The sequence below is a fragment of the Trachemys scripta genome, chromosome 3, assembly GCF_013100865.1.
Source record: "Trachemys scripta elegans isolate TJP31775 chromosome 3, CAS_Tse_1.0, whole genome shotgun sequence".
In the NCBI taxonomy this organism is placed as follows: Eukaryota; Metazoa; Chordata; order Testudines; family Emydidae; genus Trachemys; species Trachemys scripta.
Genome location: NC_048300.1, coordinates 173,557,058 through 173,574,324, shown reverse-complemented (window position 1 = coordinate 173,574,324; position 17,267 = coordinate 173,557,058). Strand labels below are relative to the sequence as shown.

General features: G+C 43.2%; 1 protein-coding gene across 2 annotated transcripts in view; it reads right to left on the bottom strand.

The window, feature by feature from the left end:
- Positions 1–14,886, bottom strand: part of TAF1B (TATA-box binding protein associated factor, RNA polymerase I subunit B) — a 58,088-nt gene extending 43,202 nt beyond the window's left edge. Inside the window, exons 1-6 of one of the 2 annotated variants that reach the window (XM_034766493.1) lie at positions 14,761–14,885; positions 12,330–12,428; positions 7,959–8,046; positions 5,196–5,293; positions 4,769–4,864; positions 3,112–3,250 (exon numbers count right to left, since the gene is read on the bottom strand). In XM_034766493.1, the coding sequence (XP_034622384.1) occupies positions 3,112–3,250; positions 4,769–4,864; positions 5,196–5,293; positions 7,959–8,046; positions 12,330–12,428; positions 14,761–14,778 (538 nt within the window). In that variant the 5' untranslated portion in view covers positions 14,779–14,885. Of the gene's footprint in view, positions 1–3,111; positions 3,251–4,768; positions 4,865–5,195; positions 5,294–7,958; positions 8,047–12,329; positions 12,429–14,760 lie in introns of both variants that reach the window. The other variant, XM_034766494.1, reaches the window with a different exon arrangement.
- Positions 14,887–17,267: the final 2,381 nt, after the last annotated feature.

Below are 17,267 nucleotides of genomic sequence, written 5' to 3'. Positions count from 1 at the left end.
TCTCAAACAACGACTAGACTACACCAAATGGAATGTTAGCCTATCAGCTTGCTGAATAATGAGCTATTATCCCCAGATAAACATAACAAAGATAAAATGTTTATTAATTAGAAAAGCATTTTAAAAGGGTACCAAATCCCCCTCAGCAAACCATCAATAATTCAATGAAACAGCACAGAAAAAATGTAATTATACACAATTTATGAGTAGCCAATGCATAGAAAAAAATGCAATACTGCTCATTTGGACCAACTTTCATTATACAAATGACAGCTACTCTGTACGTATGATCTCTTAGACACAGCTAACCAAAACGCACCAGTAATTTTATGTTGCTGAATTCAACAGTATTGACTTTTAAAGTACTTTTACGAAAACAGGTGCAATCACTTAAAAAAATCTGGACTCCATTTTTGTAATCCACAGTGTGAAACAATGATAAGCTAGGAATACTCCTGAGGGCATTCGGCACCAAAAAAATAAAAATTCTGCAAATTTTATTTGTCAAATAAATGTGGAGGCTCCAGCATGGCATTGGGGAGCACAGGCCACTAGCTGCACAGAGGTGGGAGATCACTGTGCAGCTTCTCCCCAGTATACAGACTCAGCGGTGAGGCTGCACCCAACCCTGACACAGCGCAAGGACCGGGCCTGCCCCTCTGTGCCAGGTGCACCAGGTGTGGCAGGCAGGCTCAGCAAGGCAGGATCCAAGTGTGGAGAGATCCAAGTGCAGGTTGAGATGGTTCTGTGTGGGGCAATCTGGGTTCAGGCAGCTCAGTGTGGGATCTGTGTGTGTGAGGTGGGAGGGGGTCTGGATGCACAGGGGCTTGTTGGGGGGTTCCAGGTGCAATGGTAATGGGACTCTGCAGGGGGGTCCCAGATGCTGGGGGAGTGGGGATCCAGAAGCAGCTGGTTGGAGCTCAGTGGAGTGGAGATCCGGGTGGCTCGATGGCATGGTCCAGGTGCAGGGGGAGTGAAGCTCATCGGGGGGAGGGGGAGTGTCCTGAGTCGATGGGGGTGAGGTTTGGCGGGAGCGTCTGGGTATGAGGGGGGTCTGGATGCACGGGAAAAATCTGGGGATGAGTCTGACAGCCCCTGATGCCGTGCAGGAGAAGAGGAAGTCCCGCCCTCCCAAACCCAGCCAGGACTAGCAGCTGAGCCCGGCACAGGGTAGGAGCCATCAGTTGGGTCTTCACCAGTCCTGCCCCCTACCCCACAGTGATTTACCTCTCTGCCAGCTGCCCTGGGTATCCGAAACATACTGCTGGGGAGGGTCGCATGACCACTCTTGTGGCTTCCCTTTGCTTCCCCACCAGAAAGTCAATTTTCTGCAGGGAACACAAATTCTGCACGTGCACAGTGGTGCAGAATTCCCCCAGGAGTATAGGAAGGATCTGGTAATTACTTGCCTTCCTCAAAATTATATCTGTTACTCTACAACTGCTATAAAAGATAAATGTTACTGCAGAAAGGAACCGTCCTAAATGGAAGAAGGAACTAAGGAAGGAAGAAGCTTTACAGACAATGTGAATTGTAAAGCAACCTGTGTTGGAACATTTATAACAGTAAATGTTCACTAAAAAATTTTGCCCTACATATTATTTGTATAGTGCCAGTGTGCTATGTGAATATAGAAGACGACAAAAATCCCTGCTCTGAAGACCCTGCTACTTAAGTAGAAAATGTAAAGACATAGGATGGGAAATGGGATAAAACACGTGTTGTTAATGAATGGGAAAGCTAAGCGTGTGTTTTACTGTTTCCATTATTTTTGTTTGGATTTTTTTCTTTTATAATTTTGTTATTCTTGTTGTTCTTCACTGAAGGGAAGACTAGAGTTTATAGGTTTAAGAAGAGCTGCATTTTAATAGAAGACCAAATGGAAGAGCACAGGAAAGAATGATGAGATTCCAGGCATATGAGGCTGCGTAAAGGGAGAAAAAATGCGAACAGGAGCAAGACAAACATGGCAGCAGCATCTGACATAGGGCAAAATAGAGGTGGCACCGGGGAAGCAAAAGGAGATGCAAACAAAGAGATTCGTGAAAATAGGTTATGGACAAGATTGAAGTTGATGTAAAAGTTCAAATCTACTTAGATGCTTTTATGTCCAACAACAGATATTGTGGTATTCCTGGCTTCTATCAAGACAGTGCTCCTGCCCCTCCAATTTTGTATTGGGTTTTAGTTAGAAGGGTTAGTACAATGGCTAGTAAGCGTCTAGTAAAATTTCCAAGTCTGTGAGTGGACAGGAGAGATTGATGAGAAGTTAAAAAACTGAATTATGGTAGAGAGGAGTTATGGGGGGAGAAAAACATACAGACAGAAAATATAGAAGAGAAACCAGAAAGCATAACGTAGGGAAAAAAATGGAAGAGATAAAAAAAAAAAAAAACCACTGAAGACAACACATTCTTTGCCTGTAGGAAAGAAAAAGTTAACTACAGCCAGAAATTGAAAGAAGATAACACAGAAGTCTTGCATCTGAAGAAGTGAGGTTCTTACCCAGGAAAGCTTATGCTCCCAATACTTCTGTTAGTCTTAAAGGTGCCACAGGACCCTCTGTTTCTTTTTATAGATTCAGACTAGCACGGCTACCCCTCTGATACTTAACAGAGAAGTAAGACACACAATAAACTATATTTTTGAAAACTTAATAGAGATATGAGTGACAAAATTGTCACTAACTACACATATGTTACTGCCTTAAAATTGCAGTGCTTTTGAAGGCATGGTCCTGAGGGGCATGCTGGCTTATTATTTTTCTACCCTGAGTAGCAGTCATCAGGTAAAGTTTAACCCTGTCCACAACCACCACCATCACCCCCCTAAACAAAACCAAACAACTCCCCCCGCCCACCCCCAAGAAAAAATAGAACTTTTTTCAGCGACCCTCATGTTTCACGTGCCTGTCTAGCCTTTAACTCCTTGGAGAGGGACCGTGACTATTTATATGACTACATTGTTGATAAATGAGAAGGAAATCCTCCATCTACATTTTCTACCTCTATATAAGCAACAAATCCTTCTGATTAGTACTAAACAAACAGTCATTTTTAAAACGCATCCTAACAATATAGAACAGTGACTTCAAATTATATCTGCTCCTACCTGAGGCATTGCCAATGGAAGAAACATGTCCAAAGCTGCTTTCTGTCTGTAAATCTCCATCACTTTCAGAGAAAGATGACAAGCCATGAATACTTATTCTCTCTGGTTCGCTATCCACATCTGTACTGATGTCAGATATCTGTTTTTTTAAATAAGTTACAGTTTTATCCCATGTTAGTTCTAACGCAATAGTTTGACCTGTAAAAGCTCAATAATGTCTCAGTTAGCAAACATGTGATTGACAGTCTAGGTGTAAGCTAAAGCAAGTCATACCGAGAATGTTTTTGCTTTTAATCATGTAAATTCATAGCATTAGAAACCACCCTTTCAAAAAGCTCTTCCTCATTTTAACAGTGTGTTTGTCAGAATAAAATAATTCCAATGATTAGGTAGCCATCCCAACCTGCCATACTACCCAGGAGGTATCCAATACACAGAATCATAAATATTCATGAAATATGCAATTTGAGAAGGGGGAAGACTGTTAGATTTGGAGCCGATTGGAAAATTCTAGAACTAAATAATTTTTTGACTAGCTCTATAACCTGTGTGAGATCAGATAACTCCACAGGAGTGGCTCTTCCAAAGAGAGGTTCAAAGATAGGTCCAAAAAGAACCAACCATTCTCCACACAAAATACTTGCATGACCACCAGGATTCACATCTGCAAATAGTCTCGCCTATGGATCACAAGCCAAGATAGCCCTTTAGGGTATGTCTACACCACAGTGTAAGCCCAGGGGTCAAACTCAGGCTCAAGCCTAACCTCCTTCCATCAACACACAAATTGTGTCAACCCAGAGCTTGGACCCATGGTCTCAAGACCCTACAGGGGTGGAGGGTCTGAGCCTGAGTCAAGCCCAGACCCAGGGTTCAAGCCCTATTGCTCTGCAGTGTAGACGCAGCACCACTGGACTCGTGCTCTGTGAGTCTGCCAAAATCACCCCACAGGATAACTTTCTTTGTCCTCTGGATAGTCAAGTGTGGTGGACAGTCAAGTTTTCCCACACTGCACCAGTAACAAAGGGTTAGAGCAGCCATTTTGACAGGGCACTAGAAAGTCTGGGATATGGGTAGTTAGACTCAGACCTGCACAATGCAGTGTAGACACTGGAGGTCACAGGTGGTGACCCAGGATTCAACAATTCCGAACCTGGGGTTACAAATGAGAGTAGATGTTTAAGCCATATGTTAACAAATCCAGGGTCTGCTAACTCCCATGAGAGGGGAAGGTGCCAGAGCCTGTGTTCCACCCCGAGTCTGAATATCTACATCTCAATTAAGCAGCCCTGTAGCCCGAGCCCAAGTCAGCTGACATGGGCCAGCCTCAGGTGTTGTATTGAAGCGTAACATACCCATAACATATTTGTTTCTATGCCATCATTTGTGGATTATGTCAGCGTCAACACAGCTCTAGAAATATAGTGCATTGTAATTTGTGCTCCATCTGCTGGCTGGCTACACAATAGCAAAGCAAGATATTAAAAATGAACAATTTTCCATCAGCACAACAGATATTTTCTTAAAATGGCAAAATATATTTAGAAAATGGGCTTCATTAAAATGAGCAAGTTGTATGCATGGCTTGAATAACAAAAACAACATTTTAAAAGATAAATGCAAAATAATTTGCTTATCAGCTATGAACTTCACTTACAGATAATGCTTTGCAAGTATAACTAGCTGGTGTGGTGCAATATGCCTGTTTGCTCTTCTGAAGGTAACGTCTCCAGAAATTGCATAGAATTTCATCCTGATAAGCATAATAATGAATGATTAGTCTATATCTTATAAAATCATGTGTCTGAAAAAACAAATTGTGACTTTACAATTCAAGAATCTTGAAAAATGTTCTGAGCCTGCTTTCACGAAAACCTTGTTTATAAAATTATAAATTACTTTTACTGTTCCTGGTAAATTTTATTTTCAGAGGTTCTCTTTCTCGGCCCCTCATCTATTGGCCCATTTCCTGTCAGTTTTTAAGAGCAAATTATTCTGTCTACCTTAAAATAATTATATTCTTTAAGTAAAAATCATAAAGACTATATGTACTAATACAAAACCTTATGCTCAGATCAACATACCTTCATCTGTGGACACACTCCTAAAGTTTGCAGAGCTTCAGCTTGCTTCTTGAGTATGTACTGAAAACCTTCACAAACATACCATTCCCAGCCTTTATCTAAAGAGCAACAAATAAAAAATGGTTGGGATTGTTCTGGTTTTACATATCTACACTTTAATATTTAATATATTAATCTCTTGGTGCAGGGACTAGGTACCTCTTTTAAATAAGAAAATCCCAAATGCTGGAGCAAAGGGCCAAAAACATACTAAGTGATTAAAGTACCTCAATAAGTAAGTGAAGTTTAGAATCTTAAATTAAGAAAAACCAAAACCAGCCAAACTACAACAGTTTCCCCAAACATTTCTCAAGAACCAAAACAGTTGTAGCAAAGTGAGAGTTATCAATTTGGTGTTTGTAATGTATGTTATGACTGTTAGGTGACCTGAATTTTAAAATAAAACACAAGATACTAGTCATGAAGGAAAGAATAGGTGTGCTTATTCCTCTCCCTTTCCCAGCACAAAAAACTGGAACCCACTGCAGTAGTGAATGGGGGAGAAAAAAGTATTCGTTCTTTATATGTTCTGTATGATTGTCTCCTATGTTATCCCCCTTTGTATGTTTCTCCACAGTTTCTCCCTTTATTGTCTCCTGAATTCAAGTCTTACGTATTTTAATTGTGCCTTTACTTTTGTGTGCACTCATTCCTCCTATACTGGGTTTTAGTCTTGTGAATTTTCTCTGTGTTTATCCACTCTCTCATTTCCCCTATGCCGTTCACCATATGTGTTATGTAAATGTCCTTCTTTCCTCTATATGTCAAGTGTCTGCCTCAGTTTCCTCTTCCCTCTTCATGATCTACTTCATCTACAAATGCTTCTCCCTTCCAACAGCTTCCCTTCTCCTCGACCCACACTTAGGGCTTGTCTAAACATAATTTTTATCCTGCTTTAACTATGCCAGTTTTATACCAGGATTGTACCACTATCTATCGTGGTTTCAATGTGCTTATAGTAGTATGGCTAACTCCTGTAAATTTAGGAGAATAAACTGTATCAGCATAAGGCACCTTTATAATGGTATATAACTGCATCCACATTAGGGGCTATAACAATCTAACTTTATTTTTTACCATATCCCTAACAAATACTTGAAAATCGGTACAAAAATTGTGGGTCGATCAGGTCATAGGAGCCCGAAAAGGCTGAAGGGAGCAGAGCCACAGGGTTGTTCCCTTTCCTAATCTTCAGTACTTCATTCTGAACACAGCATTCTACCACCACTTTCACTGTGGCACAGCAGTTTGTATAGCAGCACTAAGATTCTTTATAAAGTCAGATACTTTTTTAGGTGTTTCAATGTAAGTGGCCAAGACAACAGAACAAATGACTGCCACAACCTTCACAGTACGTTTATCCAGTTTCAGCAATAGCTTTACAATAGGTATAACAGCATATGATCATAGGACTGGTAGAGACCTTGAGAGCACAATTTAAAGACACACAATTACTATTTTAGAGGATTGGATCAAAATAAATCTGATGAGGTTCAACAAGGACAAGTGCAGAGTCCTGCACTTAGGACGGAAGAATCTTATGCACAGCTACAGACTAGGGACTGAGTGGCTAGGCAGCAGTTTTGCAGAAAAGGACCTTGGGGTTACAGTGGATGAGAAGCTGGATATAAATCAACAGTGTTACCAAGAAGGCTAACGGCATTTTGGGCTGTGTAAGTAGGAACATTGCCAGCAGATTGAGGAATGTAATCATTCCCCTCTATTCGGCATTGGTGAGGCCTCATCTGGAGTATTGTATCCAGTTTTGGGCCCCATACTACAAGAAGGATGCGAAAAAATTGGAAAGAGTCCAGCGGAGGGCAACAAAAATGATTAGGGGGCTGGAGCACATGATTTATGAGGAGAGGTTGAGGGAACTGGGATTATTTAATCTGCAGAAGAGAATAATGAGGGGAGATTTGCTGGCTACTTTAACTACCTGAAAGGGGGTTCCAAAGAGGATGGATCTAGACTGTTCTCAGTGGTAGCAGATGACAGAACAAAGAGTAATAGTCTCAGGTTGCGGTGGGGGAGGTTTAGGTTGGATATTAGGAAAAACTTTTTCACTAGGAGGGTGGTGAAGCACTGGAATGGGTTACCTAGGGAGGTGGTGGAATCTTCTTCCTTAGAGGTTTTTTAAGGTCAGGCTTGACAAAGCCTTGGCTGGGATGATTTAGTTGGGGATTGGTCGTGCTTTGAGCAGGGAGTTGGACTAGATGACTTCCTGAGGTCCCTTCCAACCCTGATATTCTATGATTTCTACATCTCCTGTTGAAAGCACTTTTCAGCAAGAGAACAGAGACTTAACACACAGAAGTTGCACCAGTTTAACTAAGTCAGTTTAACTGGTACAACTTTGTGCATGGAAACTCTTTTACACTGTTCTTAAGCCTGGTTTACATTAGTGCATCACTGTTAAATTACAGAGTCAAGCAAATATAATGTAAACCAAATTTTAACCCATATAAGAATGTATAAACAAAAAATTGGACCTGTTTAATATCACACCTTTAATTAAACCAATGCAGCTTGTGTCTAGAGCAGACACAGCAAGAACAAAAGGGTCATTTTCAGCTCAATTCAGTTTGTATGGTCCTGTAGAAAAACCCATTTGCTCACACTAACCAAGCTGGTAAGTACTACCAGAAAATTAGTAATTATACACAACTAGAAAGATGTGTTACACAAAATGTAGAAGTAATATATAGACAAAAGTAAACATACCAATTTTTTTTCTCTTTCTAAATCCTCTGGAGATGGACTGGATCTTTGTGTTAGGAACAACATCAGAAGTTAAAACCTCTTTAGTCCTCTGCAAGATAATTGATAAAAGTGTAATGTTAGCAAGAAAAGAGCAATCCCTACTTGCATGGCCTGCCTCTGCTGTATAACTTAATTGGAGAATTACTTCTAATCATTACACCTAACTGAGAAAAGACTAAGTCTCAAAAAATTGTGAATCTTAAATTTAAGAATGATAAACAAACAGGAACATCTGGATGATGCAGTGGAAAATTAAACAGGCTTCACTGTTAGAAAATATTGGAAATCGAAGTGTCAAAGTTATTGTAAGATAAATACTTAAATTTAACTGTACATTGAAAAAAAATTAGAGACAAAAGATCCATGCACTAAATCAAGATACTGAAGTAACTATGAGTATGCTTGAAAAAAATTTGTAAAAGTGTTTATATACTGAAATTATCTACACATAACTAGACATCACACATGTAATCAGATATGTAGTAAATATTTAACTAAGCTTCAACAAAACACTGACATTTTTCATTATCTTTTTTAGATCACCAAAATGTATATGCATTAAAGTTAAAAGTAGACACTTTTAACCAAAGTTTAGGATTGTGAATAAATTATAAATAAAAGTTTATGTTTGAAAAACCATAGCAGTATCATTGAACAAAGACACTTATGTTTGGATTTAAACTTGGCAACTTTGCTCTCACCTGAGAAGAGAGCAAAACTGACTAGTCTGTTTTCATTCTCCAAAATAAGTGAAATGCAAGAAGAAAACAAGCATAAATGAAGAAAAGAAATAATTCTTTAAATTCATTCAGTTAAAAAAAACCCTAAAGAATATTTATCAGCACAGTTAAGGAAAGAAGGATTTTCTTTAAATACAGTGCAACCTCAACTGTCTGAAGGACATCTGAAACATCTCAATGCACCTCTGCAGACCCAGCATGCCTAATTATTCAAGAAGCTACCTTACCTAATGTTGACCTGTTCAGCAGGCAGGTAGCCAGGAAAGGACACTCTCTGATGCAAGGTTTGAAGGGCCCGAGGGAATAAAAAATATTTGTGGAGGAGATTTTCAAAGGCACAAATGGCAATAAGGCACCTAAATCAATTGACTTTCAGGAGTTAGGCATCTAACAGCCATTTGTGCCTTTTAAAATCTGTTCATGTTGTTACGTTAGAGGAATAACTACACAGCTCGTGCTTGAAACCACTACCCTGTTTAAGTAAGCTTTTCACATAGCGAGATCTGAATAATGCAGGTTGCACTGCACTTTCTATAACCACCTGATCAACAGTGTGGCTCGTGGGTGAATGTGGCATGCGTCTGATGAAGTGGGTATTCACCCACGAAAGCTTATGCTCCAATACATCTGTTAGTCTTAAAGGTGCCACAGGACTCTGTTGCTTTTTACAGATCCAGACTAACATAGCTACCCCTCTGATACTTGACTCCATGCAAGGCATTGCATTTAGCCGTATGGAATGGAAATCTATCAACCTCATGAAGAAATTTGCACAAGTACAGACAGATATCATCTTCCTTTCCAAATGCAAACGGATGGACATCATACCAAATGGACTGAAGGTGAAAAATCCATTGCTATCTACATACTGCACAGACCACAGTGAGAGATTATGCCATACACTATCAAAGAAACTGAGGAATGACCTGATCAGCATCCTATACACCAAATAGGAAAACATCAAAAAAGAGCTCTCCGACCTGGAGACTTTCGTAAGTAACCAACCCTCCACACAAATGGACTTTACTAAAATAAGACAGGAGATCTACATTACACACTTCACCTCTCTACAAAGGAAAATGGACCGTAAGCTGTCTAAAATTCTACCTGCCACATGGGGCCACAACAGTGGTACCCCTAACTCACCCAGCAATATCGTCAATTTATCCAGCTACACACTCAACCCAGCAGAAGAGTCTGTCCTATCTCGGGGACTCTCTTTTTACCCCAGCACCCCCACGAACATGATACAGTTCTGCGATCTGGAAGCCTACTTTCGCCACCTCCGACTCAAAGAATACTTTCAAGCTAACACTGAATAGTGCACTGATACACAGATACCCTCCCACCAACACCACAGGAAGAAGAACTCCACATGGACTCCTCCTGAGGGTCGAAATGACATTCTGGACCTATACATAGAATGCTTCCGCCGATGTGCACAGGCAGAAATTGTGGAAAAACAACATTGCTTGCCTCATAACCTAAGATGTGCGGAACGCAATGCCATCCACAGCCTCAGAAACAACCCTGACATTATAATCAAAGAGGCTGATAAAGGAGGCGCTATTGTCATCATGAACAGGTCTGACTACCAGAAGGAGGCTGCCAGACAACTCTCCAATACCAAATTCTACAGGCCACTTTCCTCAGATCCCACTAAGAAACTGCACCATCTACTCAGGACACTCCCTACACTAACACAGGAACAAATCAACATAGAATAACCCCTGTTGGGGCTCTAAGGGTATCTACTACCCAAGATCCACAAACCTGGAAATCCTGGACACCCTATCATCTCTGGAATTGGCACACTCACTGAAGGACTATCCGGATATGAGGACTCTTTGCTCAGACCCTATGCCACCAGTACTCCCAGCTATCTCCGTGACACCACTGATTTCCTGAGAAAACTACAGTGCATTGGTGATCTCCCAGAAAACACCATCCTAGCCACCATGGATGTGGAGGCTCTCTGCACAAACATCCCACACACAGATGGAATACAAGCTGTCAGGAACAGCATCCCTGATGATGACACAGCACAACTTGTTGCTGAGCTCTGTGACTTTATCCTCACGCACAATTATTTCAAATTTGGTGACGATATATCCCTCCAGACCAGTGCTACCGCCATGGGCACCCGCATGGCCCCACAATATGCCAACATTTTTATGGCGGACCTGGAACAACGCTTCCTCAGCTCTCGTCCACTCACGTCCCTTTATCTACACTACATTGATGACATCATCATCATCTGGACCCATGGGAAGGAGACTCTGGAAGAATTCCACCACGATTTCAACAGTTTCCACCCCACCATCAACCTCAGCCTGGACCAATCTACACGGGAGGTCCACTTCCTAGACACCACAGTACAAATAAGCGATGGTCATGTTAACACCACCCTATACCGAAAACCCACCGAACACTATGTCTATCTTCATGCCTCCAGCTTCCACCCCAGACACACCAAACGATCCATCGTCTACAGCCAACGATCCATCGTCTACTGAGGTACAACCGCATCTGCTCCAACCCCTCAGACAGAGACCAACACCTACAAGATCTTCACCAAGCATTCTCAAAACTACAATATCCGCACAAGGAAATAAGGAGCCAGACGTATACCCAGAAGCCTCCTGCTACAAGACAAGCCCAAGAAAGAAACCAACAGAACTCCACTGGCCGTCACCTACAGTCCTCAGCTTAAACCTCTCCAACGCATCATCAGTGATCTACAACCCATCCTGGACAATGATCCCTCGCTTTCACAGACCTTGAGAGGCAGGCCAATCCTCACCCACAGACAACCTGCCAACCTTAAGCATATTCTCACCAGCAACCACACACCGCACCATAACAACTCTAACTCAGGAACCAATTCATGCAACAAACCTTGATGCCAACTCTGCCCACATATCTACACCAACAACACCATCACAGGACCTAACCAGATCAGCTACAACATCACCGGTTCATTCACCTGCACGTCCACCAATGTTATATATGCCATCATGTGCCAGCAATGCCCCTCTGCTATGTACATTGGCCAAACTGGACAGTCACTATGTAAAAGGATAAATGGACACAAGTCAGATATCAGGAATGGCAATATACAAAAACCTGTAGGAGAACACTTCAACCTCCTTGGCCACACAATGGCAGATGTAAAGGTAGCCATCTTACAGCAAAAAAACTTCAGGACCAGACTCCAAAGAGAAACTGCTGAGCTTCAGTTCATTTGCAAATTTGACACCATCAGATCAGGATTAAACAAAGACTGTGAATGGCTAGCCAACTACAAAAACAGTTTCTCCTCCCTTGGTGTTCACACCTCAATTGCTAGCAGAGGACCTCACCCTCTCTGATTGAACTAACCTCGTTATCTCCAGACTGATTTTTGCCTGCATATTTATACCTGCCTCTGGAAATTTCCATTACATGCGTCTGACAAAGTGGGTATTCACCCACGAAAGCTTATGCTCCAATACATCTGTTAGTCTTAAAGGTGCCACAGGACTTTCTGTGGCTTTTTTACAGATCCAGACTAACACGGCTACCCCTCTGATACTTAAAAATACATACTTACCTCTATGACGTTGTGACAAGACTTGCAATAAAATCTGCCTTCATCAGTAAGACCCCAGTTTACAACAGAACACTGTACACAAGGTTCACTGTAATCTCTCTAAGGGGAAAAAAAGTAAAGGTTGTTTTAGTATTACACTTACAATAAATGAGACCAAATGAATTTTTCTTACCAGGCATACTATTGGGATTGAAATATTTACAAAACAAAATGTGATTAACAAAACATTTTAGTATATGGCAGAACGATCATACCACTTACACGATCAACAGTTACATAAGATTTAGGATGACTCAATCCCTTCTTCAGTTCATCAATTATAAAGTCAGAAAGGACCACTATAATAATCTAGTCTTATATCCTGTATGACACAGGCCATGGGCCTCCCCGAATTAATTTTTGTTTGAACTAGGGCACATCTTTTAGAAAAACTTCCAGCCTCGATTTAAAAGTTTCCAGTGATGAAGAATCCACCAAAACCTCTGGAAAATAGTTCCAATGGTTAGCTACACTCACAGATAAAAAATTGTACCTCATTTCCAGCCTGACTTAATCTAGCTTCAACTTCCAGATATGGGATCTTTTTCTATAACTTTGTCTGCTAGACTGAGGAGCCCATTAGCACATTTTTTTGTCCCCCCCATAGGCACTTATAAACTGTGATCAAGTCACCCCTTAACCTTCTCTTTGTTAAACTAAATAGAGTTAAGATTCTTGGGTCTAGCACTGTAATGTATGTTTTCTAATTCTTTACCTGACCTGTGTTAACTTTTGTACATGGCAATACTATCACAGGGGAAAACCCATGTATCCTATGCCTAGGATACATGACACCACGGGCCATTAATGAAAACATTAGGAAGGGAAGAGAATAGTAGAGGACAGTCATAAAAGGAAGCAAAGGGAAACTTTGGTAAGCTTTTTGAATACTGGAAAAAGTTAGAGAACACAAGGAATGGAAGAAAGCCTGCAAGAATAAAAGGCAACCAGAGAGACCCAAGAAAAGAGGAGATTATTAAAAAAATTAAGGTCTCATTAAGGAAGGTCTGAGGAGATGGGAGAGAATCAATGGAGGAAATAGTTTTTGAAAAACATCCTAAAATTCTGTTTGAAAAATGTTAGTTTACTCAAGAGTCATCTGCATGATTTGCAGGGTTTAACGAGAGATTAAATCAGGTTGTCTAATCCAGCTAGCAGAAGAAAGACAAGCTAACCCATGATTTACCAGTCAGTGCAGGATCATGGATCCTCTCACCCCAGAAGTCACTTGCGCTGATTTGCCCACAGTGGCTCCTAAATCTATGCCAGTGTCCTTTCATCATGCAAAACGCAACGTTATTTCAATGAACCATGTGAAGCATTACATTTTCTTAAATCAGAGATCTTCCGCCAATCCTTAGAAACAGTCCTCTTAACTATTTCATTCTCCACCTTATGTTTCCAAAACTCTAGCTAAACTGGGACTGAAACTACACCTCTACCCCGATATAACACGAATTCTGATATAACACGGATAAGCAGCACTCCGGGCGGGCGGGGCTGCATGCTCTGGCGGATCAAAGCAAGTTCGATATAACGCGGTTTCACCTATAACGCGGTAAGATTTTTTGGCTCCTGAGGACAGTGTTATATCGGGGTAGAAGTGTAGTTAATGATCAGTAGATTCCAGTATTTCTGAATTTCAGTCATGCTCAGGATTATTTTGCACTGGATCTAATAAAAAGATACAAACCTGCTACATACAAATAAACACTGCTACCTACTGAAAAACCACCATCCCCTTAAACCAAGCCTCCCAGTCTCTAAGCCCCCAGCACCAACCCGGAGACCAACAGCCCCTGAAAAAGACCACAGACCATGCCCATTTCCTGCACTCCTCCCGCAAGCTCCCCTTCCTCACCCACCCCAACCCATGACCTCAAAAACAGCTCATGCCAAACCACCCCATTACCTGCAAGCCCCCCCCCCCCCCTCCACATCCTCCCCCCCCCCCTACCCCCACCCTCAAAAATGCGTTACCCCACAACCACCACCCCATTACCTACAGCCACACCTCAACCCAACCTGCTCCACCCTCACCTCCCAACCCATGCCTTCAAAAACTCCTCACCCGAAAACTGCCCCCACTACCTACACCCCACCACCTCAACCCCACCTAATCTACCCCCGCCCACAACCACCCCATTACCTACCTCTAGCCCCACCTCAATCCTCACTCCCCACACACACACAGCCCACGTCCTCGCACTCCTCCCACCACAGCTACCCCATTACCTTCCCCCAACCTACCTCCATGGCCTCCCCCACTCCCTCCCCCACACCCAAACCCCTCCTTCTCCACCGCCCCATTACCTCCCCGCTCCCGGTCCTCCCCCTCCGCCTCCCCGAGGGGTGTAAACCCGGCACGGGGCGGCTCCGGACCATCACTCACCGTGTCCTCTTCCTCCATGCCTGGGACCCGCACGCCTCACTCCCCGCGCTGCCTCGGGCCCCGAGCCATAGCAACGGCCTGCGGAGCGCTGGGGAAGGTAACCGGCCGGGAACCGGGGCCGCGCGCTTGGGTTCCGGTAGCAATGGATGGTGCCGCCTGACGCGCGCACGTGCTGATACTGGGGCTTGCGCCCTGGGGCCGCTTCTGTGTTGGCCTCCCAGCTCTGCCCGCCAGCGGGCCGGGGCGCAGCGCTGGCTAGCCCGGTCCCGACCCGACCACCTCTTTCCATCACCCCCCCCCCGACTCCCCGAGGCAGTGCTTCTATATCGTGAGACCAACTTTTCCCAACTTAGTGGTAAAAATTTCCCAAATCTGGTGAAAAATTCCCAGATAACGTATTTTACAGCGCTTCTCTATCCTGGGAAATTTCCCCAAACCTGGGAATTTGTGAGGAAAATGTTTCAATCTGGGAAACTGGTGTTGCCAGCACAGGTGTGCTCGAGGACAGCAACAGTGGATTCGTTGCCCGGTGTGCTTCGCGTCAATGAACACACCAGGTGGAGAAGCAAGCAAAGTTTATTTGAGATCTCAAAGCGGTGCAAGGAGACTGGCACGTCTCAAATCAAGCACGTCAACAGAAACAGCTTTTCTTCTTTTATACATTTTGCAGTCAAGCCTCACCCCCCCCCCCCCACTACCCCACCCCTTTTACCCCCCCCATTCCCCTCTCTCTCTACCCCTCCCATCCCTGGTAACAATTACTAGGCAAATAGCAATTACATTTAAGCAGTTAGATTAGGTTGGCAGCTATAAATTCAACTCGTTAGTAAGTCTCCTTGAATTACTATCTTGTCCCCTTCCTTTGATTTACTATCTTTCCTTCGGCCAGTGGTATGCAGGCCTCATTATTACCCTTGGTACTGGTAAGGGGGGTTACCACTGATAGCAGGCTGCTTACACATTCCACTTGCACCTGGCTTTTGAGGTCGATTAGAGTTTAAACATGGAAGGAGTTTGGTTCAGGCCTAGTGCAGGAAGGCTTCATTGACACTTGTGATTTTCCACCCTCCTGAGTCACCTAGGGTGATGGTAATGCCTGGTGACGTCAACACTGGGAATTTTCATTCAAAACATTTTACTCAAAAATTCCCAGATTTGGGGAAATTTCCCAGGCAGGGGCGGCTCTATGTTTGTTGCCGCCCCAAGCACGGCAGTCTCGCGGATTCGGCGGCGTGTCTGTGGGTGATCTCCCAGTCCCGCGCCTTCGGCGTACCCGTCACCGAATTACTGCCGAAGCCGCAGGACCGGCGGACCTCCCGCAGGCATGCTGCTGAAGGTTGCCTGACTGCCACGCTCACAGCGACCGGCAGGCCGCCCCCTGTGGCTTGCCGCCCCAGGCACGCACTTGCTGCGCTGGTGCCTGTAGCCGCCCCTGTTCCCAGGATATAGAAGCACTGCCCCTAGGCCCTGGGGAAGTGGAGCCAATTTTCATTCCCTGTGCACAGCCTGGGTGGGAAGGGAATCTGCCCTACAGAATTGAGTATCAGCCACACGCTAAAGGGGCCCGAGGAAGAAGTTACATTCCATATTTTAACCCTCATTTAGCCGATTAATGACTGAGCCCGAGATTTGTAGCGCGAAAAGCAGGTGGCCCTTGCTGCTTGAGCTAAAGGAGGATCACCTAGCAGCTGTAAACCCAAGTTTACAGGACACACTAGTGGAACTCAGATCCATTCTTTCCTAATGTGGGTTGCACTTCATTTTTTTTATAATAAACCATTATTGCAATGATATTTCAAACAAATCAATATTTTAAATGTAAAGAGTTAAGATTGTACCAAACTGGAGAAATGGTCTGAAGTAAATAGGACGAAATTCAATAAGGACTGGGGGGGTCATAGTGGATCACAAGCTAAATATGGCTTTGTTTACACTACGCAGCTTTTAGCTGCACGGCTGTGCTGTTGCAGCCATCCCGCTAAAAGATGCACAGTGTAGCCAGTGTTTGTCGGCAGGAAAGTGTTCTCCCGAGGACAAAAAACTTCCGCCCCCAACGAGCAGCAGGAGGGCACTCTTGCCAACAAAGCGCTGTTCACACTGTCGCTTTTCCTCAACAAAACTTTTGTCTTTTGGGATGTGTGTGTGTTTTTTTAGCACCTCTGAACAACAAAAGTTTTGTCGTTCACTTGCCAGTGTAGATTATGAGTCAACAGTGTAACGCTGTTGCAAAAAAAGCGAACATCATTCTGGGATGTATTAGCAGGAGTGTTGTAAGCAAGACACGAGAAGTAATTCTTCCGCTCTACTACACTCTGATTAGGCCTCAGTTGGTGTATTGTGTCCAGTTCTGGGCGCCACATTTCAGGAAAGATATAGACAAATTGGAGAAAGTCCAAAGAGCAACAAAAATGATTAAGGGTCTAGAAAACAAGACCTATGAGAGAAGATTGAAAAAAATGGGTTTGTTTAGCCTAGAAAAGAGAAGACTGAGAGGGGACAGGATAACA